The sequence below is a fragment of the Etheostoma spectabile genome, chromosome 1 (assembly GCF_008692095.1).
Source record: "Etheostoma spectabile isolate EspeVRDwgs_2016 chromosome 1, UIUC_Espe_1.0, whole genome shotgun sequence".
Lineage (NCBI taxonomy): Eukaryota > Metazoa > Chordata > Actinopteri > Perciformes > Percidae > Etheostoma > Etheostoma spectabile.
The window spans coordinates 17671614-17679506 of NC_045733.1; the positions used below are offsets into that span (position 1 = coordinate 17671614).

The following is a 7893-nucleotide window of genomic DNA, read 5'->3' on the forward strand; positions in this document are numbered from 1 at the left end:
AAAACAGTCCATGGCTTGACATTTTGTTTATGTACAAAGCTGGGGCAAAAAATGAACTGCCTTTGTTCTAAGAAAGCCATTTTGACCATTAGGACACTGTACAGTCATAGATTCAAACCACAAGGGATTATTTGACCGAAGACACTGTACACACACAGGGACCACAGAGTTCTTTCTATTGTGCCCACATGTGAATTCATTTGTGCCTCAGAAAGCAAGAAATGTTGGCAACCTGCAGCCAGCAGTAGAAGTACTCATGACCTGCATACAAACCGGGGGTCAAAAAAGATTACTCATGTGACAGTACCTCCGTCATTGTAGACCATTGAGGGTTGAGGGGGACTGCAGCATAGAAGCAGCGGAAAAAAGTGTTGGCATACTGGCGTATTATTGTTAGAATAAAACACCACTTATTTATCCAAGTTTATTTGGCATTCACTAATATGCATTACATCTGTTTTTGCTTTATAAATCAAGATATTGATATAATTCCAGTTGATTAAAAGAAACGCAAATACGATAGAGAAAATCTCTTGCCAAAATGATTAAAAAAACCAAATCACCTATATAATAAGAACTACAACTGCAATTTTTAATATTATAAATTATAATATTATATGTAAATAGTGTTGGACCTATCTGTGCTATTACTAGCGCTTTCTTCCCTTTTAAATTTCCCCATTAGAAAACCAGTTCAATAGTTGTAGGGCTAAAGCTGTGCAGTGTAATCTGTTGTAGTGCGTGTCTTTGAGAGAGAAATCTGAAATGTTCTCAACTGAACCGTGGACACTGTAGAGGAGATGGAAAAAGCATTGCTGCTCCCGCACACCCACTGAAACACTCAATGTGTATCCAGGAGGAGATGTTCACCAACCGTGTAGAGGTGAAGGTAAAGATCCCTGAAGAGCTGAAGCCGTGGCTGGTGGACGACTGGGACCTCATCACCCGACAGAAACAGGTGGGGAAACCACATGCACGCACGCACGCACGTGCACGCTGTAGGCAAGATGTTGAATTGAAAGCTGCTGTGTTATGGAAGTACGATGCTTTACAGTGAGTCTACATTCCTTTCAAACTGGACTGTTTTCGAGCTCTTCACAGGTTTGTAGAACTTTTGTTGTCGTGTTATCATCGGTGTGTCTGTCTCCTGCAGGAGAACACAATAACTCAAGCCCAATATGATGATCGGATTTTGTAGTAACTTGTATACATTGGCATATTAATTTTCCTTAAAAACGTCTTTAAGATAAAGAGTTCAACGTGTGATTGTTGTAGATTTACTTCAACTTTGATGAGTTGTGGATGTTAGAAAGTTTGTTCCACAGTAACGTAAATGTCTGGATATTACAAATTTGTATGGACATCTCGCTTTAAAAATCTACCTGTGATAAATTGAATCATGGAAATTACTAATTAAAAACCTGTTTTTAATATTTAATGTTGTTGGAATGAAGCAGGGAGTGAAGTACTGTTAACACCAAAATCTAGCCTGAACTCTTTAAATCTTGTTAGAATATAGATTGATTCCTTAACTTGAGTTTTTTAGAATTAGATTGGGTCAGCTCATGGTACAGTATACTGTAACATAATACCTCAACATAACACTGTGACCTTCAACACAAAGATTTAGACACTATTGTAGTTCTTTGTAGACATTACTGAGCAGAATTTGCCACAGAAGCTCCACTGCAATAAGTGGTAGAGTTGCAAGTTGAGAATATGTGGAGACAGTTGTGCTTTGCATTATCTTCAAAGTGAGGAACACATTGACGTTTTGTAAATGTTGCCGACTAAATGAAGGTTTTCTGTTGTTTACAGTTATTTCATCTGCCTGCTAAGAAGAATATAGAGACCGTCTTGGAGGACTATGCAAACTATAAGAAATCAAAAGCAAACTTGGACAATAAGTAAGAATAAGCACCCTAACTTTCTTCAAATTATGTAGAAGTAGAAAAACATCGGTATCCTGTGATAATCTGTCGAGCATCACTGCTTGTGTCCAACTCATCATGCCACCTGTAATACAACGTCGACACAATCTTGTGCAACTTACCAAGGGTGGTGCCACTGATGCATATTATGTACTGTTGCTTTTTTAGATATCCTACGGAAATTGGACATTTATGAATACAAAATATTATAAATTAAGTATTTTCAATGTTTCAGCTCATTTACAGCCAAACACATGCTACTGGCCATTTTCCTAAATATGCAGCATTATGTACATGGGTGGTTTCTGTCTTCCAGACTACCATTTGTTTTTATTCTCTACAGTAGGTTGTAAAAAAACTAACTTGCTAAGATTAGAAACTTGCTTTAAATTCCAAAGTACGCAATAAAAAGCATACCCAGTTTGATCTAAGTATTGGTGATGTACGGTAAAGCAGTAGAAAAGACTACTGGTTACTTACAATTTTTCTTTTCTCTCATCATAGTTTATGACAGAGTCTCAAGTTTCACATTTCCAAATTTCTTTCCTAGCAGGTGAACACACCAGACTGGCCGACTTTCAGCTGTTTAACCTGCAGCACAGCACAACGAAAACCCAACGTTGACATAAACAAACCCTTTCCTATCTAAGGAAAGTTTTTGAAATCTGTACAATTTGTGGCTCCTCAAAGCTACGATCTCTGATGTCTCCATGGAAACTCTCTCCAGAGAAAAATGTGACTTTTTCTCTCCCCTCTACATAGGGAGTTTGCAGTAAACGAAGTGGTAGCAGGGATTCGGGAGTACTTCAATGTCATGCTAGGCACTCAGCTGCTTTACAAGTTTGAGAGGCCACAGTATGCTGAGATCATGGCTGAACACCCAGACATGCCGATGTCTCAGGTGTACGGAGCGCCGCACTTGCTACGCCTTTTTGGTAGGGACCCTGAACACACCGTGAAACACACACACAGATACACATTAGACATCGCCACAGGCCGTCTGCATGCATACAGCTCACACACAGGCGGACACTGAGCCGTGGTTTTGGACTGAGTTACATGATGGATTATTTTTAACATTGTACAGAAACTAAAGCGCCTACCTGTACTATTATAAGTGATTTGGGATTTCATCCTTTGAAAATTATTTTCATGCAGGTGGCAATGGCTGTGGGATTGAGTTAAATGTTGCCATTTTTTAGTTCTTTAAATTAATCCTGGACCAAGCTATTATACCAATATTGTTGTGGCATTAGCGATGACACAACAATGGTTTAAATTAATACACTACAACAATTAAGTTGTATGGCTGCAATATACAGTAAGCAGCGTGAATAATGCATGTTATTTTCCAGTGTAGAAATAAGATAACCCATAATAATAATCAAGTCCGCTAGTCAGTGTGACATTTTTGGATGAAATAATCAATATATGCAGTCTGAGGTTTTTACTGATTTGAAATTGAACATCGCGCTCTAAGAAGACTCCGCTGGGCTTTTAACCCCCATGTTGTCTTTGGGTCAAATTGACCCATTTTCTTTTTAACTACCAAATTGTAATTACCCAAAATATCATGATTAATTCCACATAATGCTCTTTGGCATGTACAAATCTCTACTTTTATTAATTTTGGGGTGTCTTATTCAATTTACAGCATCTGAAAAAACATTGAAGTGGTTTTGAAATTGTCTTGAGTAAAAGTTGACATATTCCAGTCTGTGATTATCCATCAACATACATTCTTTTAATTTTAGAAATAATTCCTAATTTATGCTTTTCTAACTCAAACATTAGGTATATAATTTCCTATAGTAAGTTATAGGATTATTTATATTTATTTAAATATATTTATATAAATATATATATATATGTATATATATATATATTATATTTTTTCCTATAAATTTCAAAAATAACTGTAAAACTAAAGTTAATAAGTTAGTCTTATTTAATGTTGAAAATGTCAAAAAAAAGTGACAAACATTGAAAAAAGTGTCAGAAGGGACAAAAACGTAAGAAAAAGTTAAAAACATTGATTAAAAAGCGTAAAAAGCGTGTGGGTTAAAATGACTTATCTCATTTGATTGATGTTAATGAACACATCTGACTCCACAACTGCACAATAGTCAAGCATAATATACTAGCCCGCTAAAGAAGAAATACTGTCAAAAAAAACATGTCATCTGTGCTGAAATGTGCTTTTTACCATTTATGTCCTAATAGTGGGACAGTTATGTGAGAATGAAGCTAACCACCGGGCGCGGAGACCCCCGCGAGCAATCACCGCCATTGAAGTCAATTCTTGACATTCCACCAGCGCCACGGCGTGTTTTCATGAAGCGGCACTCCGCTAAAGATACACACCAGGTCTATTTTTACGCAAGCCACGGGGCGTTCAGACAGCATGGCAAGAATCGAAACCGCAAGAGCATCCAGTCAATTTACCAAAATACACCCCCCCAATATCAATTATGTCTCTTCCACAACACCATACACAATGAGAGATTCATCTTGGAGGTGGGAACACATAATATACACCACAGATCCTTTTTATAAGGGCAACGTAAGAAAAGCGAAGGCATGGGGTTTAAAGGAGAACTCCCGCAAAATTTTACATTAATCTTGATCGCTGTAAATATGCGAGTACAGTCGATAGAAGAAGAACAAACGACCCGAATCGGTGCTAGCAAACTGGAGTTGCTGCAGCTACATCTATACACTACCGGTCAAAAGTTTGGGGTCACTCACAAATTTCCATTGCACTCCATTGTAGACAGAATACCAGCGGAGATCAGTCGCATTGTTTTTTTAACCAGGGCAGCAGTTTTCAGATGACATTATGTGCTGACATAATTGCAAAAGAGTTCGCTAATGTTTTTCTAGTTAGTTTTTTAAAATGATATCAGATTAGTAAACAGAATGTGCCTTTGGAACATTGGGTGCATGGTTGCTGATAATGGGCAATGTAGATATTGCATTAAAGATCAGCCCCCCCACTCAGATCAGCTGGTATTCTGTCTATAATGGAGAGGAATAAAAATTTGTATGTGAACCCAAACTTTTGACCGGTAGTGTAGCTCCCACGGCTAAATGGAAGTTGTGGGGGCATGTTCTAAAGAAAGCCTTTGTGCCTCTTAACAGACACAAAATGCAACTAAAATGTCTGCAACGCAAACAGGGCCCTTAGGTGACAACAAGATGCGTTTTCAACACAGACATTGTTTAAATTCAACTACCTAGCTAGGTCGCCCTGCTAGCTGTTAGCTGCTAGCTGCTAGCTGCTATCAGGGATGAGTGTGTTCAGCCAGGCTTCGGTGATAATCATCACGATTCACGTCCGTGTATATTTGTAACTCCTCCGTTGTGTGCAATGGATCTGGCGTTGGTGAGTAGAAGGCTAGGCAGTGGCGATCTGTGTGGTGGTGTCCTTAGCCGCGCTAACAGGCCCGACTGGCTATCTTGCTTCTGCTTTCTCTCCCGTCCCCGCCTTTGTCGCCTCCCATGCCAGACAACAACCCACCGAGCGCCCGGTGGTCTGGCTATGTCCTCAAGGGGACATGTTATGCCTTTGCGGCCAAAACCTTTATTCCCCCTGAAAAAATAGGTAATTGAGCACTGCATGAGATGGCTGTATGAAATCCCACTCTATGCAACACAGGCTTTCTTCCTCAGTAGGCATCGGGTCAAAACACCCACACGAACACCACCAGTTGCCCAAACTCTGCGTTCTTGGAGCAACTGCTTCATCTGCCTGTTGCCCCTCTGTCTTTCTCGTTCCTTCTGACTCTTGTGAAGCTAGTTCTTCAACCATCAAACTCAAAAGGCTCTTCTGTGTTTTATATCTGCTCTATTCTCCATAATGACGGTACTCCAAGCTTCTTTCCTTGTGAGCACCTCCGCTCTTCACTCTTCACACACTATGCTCCGATCTGCACACTGCTGTAGCCTTCTCTAACGCTATTACTCTTTAAGCCACAGGCATTATTTTGCCCATTTCCATGTAGTTACAGTCACTGATATGATCATGACCACTACAGTGCTCAATTACCACCACAAATGGTTTTCTGATCTGTGGGAAACACTGTATTCTGTTTTCTGTATTAGCAAATAAACAGTAATTCCTCTTTTTTCGTGTAGTTTTTTAATTTAATATCCAGAAAAAAATTGATGATATAATTATAAGTATCACTAGTGCAAATAAAAACAGCCTATTTTATTCATATTGGGCACCTACCTGGGCACTTTGGCTTTCTTTAGGTCAAAAGCTGTGTTTAATGCAAAAAAACACCTGTATCCCAGCTTCACATTTACACAGTATTTTACAATAAAAATGTGTCCTTAATCTCCTTGCCTACAGTCTCCTTCTGCATTGTTCCTCACGTTCTGTTTGCCCCCCCCCCCCCAACAGTTCGTATTGGAGCCATGCTGGCCTATACTCCACTGGACGAGAAGAGTCTGGCTTTGCTGCTTAGTTACCTCCAAGATTTCCTCAAGTAAGGTTCAACTCCCAACACACCACCAGAGACATATTTGGCTGATTCTCAAATGTAATGTTACATCCTCATTCATATAAGTGCCTTCAGGCTTGTTGCAAATCCTCGCAACATGAAAATTGATTTTGAGCTCTGGAAAATGTTTCTGCTGTGACGGATGTACACTCAACAGCATTTTATGACGCACGGATCCAATGTTTAGGTACTTTTTATTTAGATTTATTTAAATTCTCGGTTTGATCAATTATGATGTCAAATCTAAATTCAAACAAAGCAGCACAGCAGACATATTGACAGACTGACGTAAATGAGATTCTCAAGTGGTTAAATGGTGAAATAACACAACATTTAGGGATGTTTCCCATATAGGACACGTGTTTAAATCACTCAGGATATATGGCACAGTTAATGCCATTTTGTAAATGCAATGAAAAATAAATTGTATTCATCATAAGCAAAGGTCGTCAGGGGGCAGAAAGTACCTGGAGTGCCAAAGGAAGTTTTTTGGAGCACAAGAACATATATTGATTTAATAGAGGCTTCTTTTCTTCAGTTATTACAATTGATTGTATGCCAGCATGACTTTGCCCTCTGATTAGTATCATGTATACTGTTAATAAACCAAATAGCTGTAGAAAAGAAGGGATAACAAGCATTGTAGAGATCAGTGTTAATGCAGTCTGATTATCAGCCAGAAAACCAGGGCTGTATCAGATGTATTCCCTGTCCTCATACACTGGTAAAGGCTATTTGGTTCAAACGTCCATGGGCACCCTGCCAACTAAATACATTAAAAGAGAGACGTTTCTATAAATTCGTTATGTCATTTCTTAAACAAACTTGTCGTTTATTGAGGGCAACACTCAAAGTATAGAAAGACAAAGAGCGAAATGTTTCAGCAATTACCATTTCTGTCTCCCTCCAAGATGACATTCAACTTGACATTTTCTTTAGGTACCTGGTGAAGAATTCCTCCACCCTCTTGAGTGCCACTGATTACGAGGTCGCGCCCCCAGAGTACCACCGCAAGGCTGTCTAAGAGCTCTCACCGCAAATAACCATTACTACCCGAGTGCCAACTTGGATGAGATTTTTCACATGAACAGATAAACTTCCTTCACACAAGGTTTTAGGAGCTTGTCACAGTTAAGCAGTTTAAAAAAAAAAAGAAGAAGAAGCTGACTCTTCTTTTCTCTCCCCTTTTCCTTTATTTCTCACTTCTTTGAAAAGACACAAATGTATTTTCCACAAGCAGCTGTTTGGTGTTTTTTGTGCATTCCACCTGATAGATATTTGTTACTGTCGCATGTTTGTATTTATTAGTGTTTCTTCTGCCACATGAGGTGCAATTTATTGCTAGGCCACGTGGTCAGCACTCAGCAGTTGAGGATTTTTGTATCTGTATCGTTTTTTTGTATTTGTATCAATTTGTAAAAAAAAACAACAACCATGTTTCTACACAATCTCTT

At 39.0% G+C, this 7893-nt stretch overlaps 1 protein-coding gene across 2 annotated transcripts in view; it reads left to right on the forward strand.

Annotated features, from left to right (window-relative positions):
• LOC116704844 (mortality factor 4-like protein 1) overlaps positions 1-7893 on the forward strand; it is an 11171-nt gene extending 3278 nt beyond the window's left edge. The window contains exons 8-13 of one of the 2 annotated variants that reach the window (XM_032540535.1): positions 857-958; positions 1819-1907; positions 2482-2484; positions 2694-2866; positions 6340-6424; positions 7379-7893. In XM_032540535.1, coding sequence (XP_032396426.1) covers positions 857-958; positions 1819-1907; positions 2482-2484; positions 2694-2866; positions 6340-6424; positions 7379-7463 — 537 coding nt within the window. In that variant the 3' untranslated portion in view covers positions 7464-7893. The remainder of the gene's footprint in view (positions 1-856; positions 959-1818; positions 1908-2481; positions 2485-2693; positions 2867-6339; positions 6425-7378) is intronic. The other variant, XM_032540629.1, reaches the window with a different exon arrangement.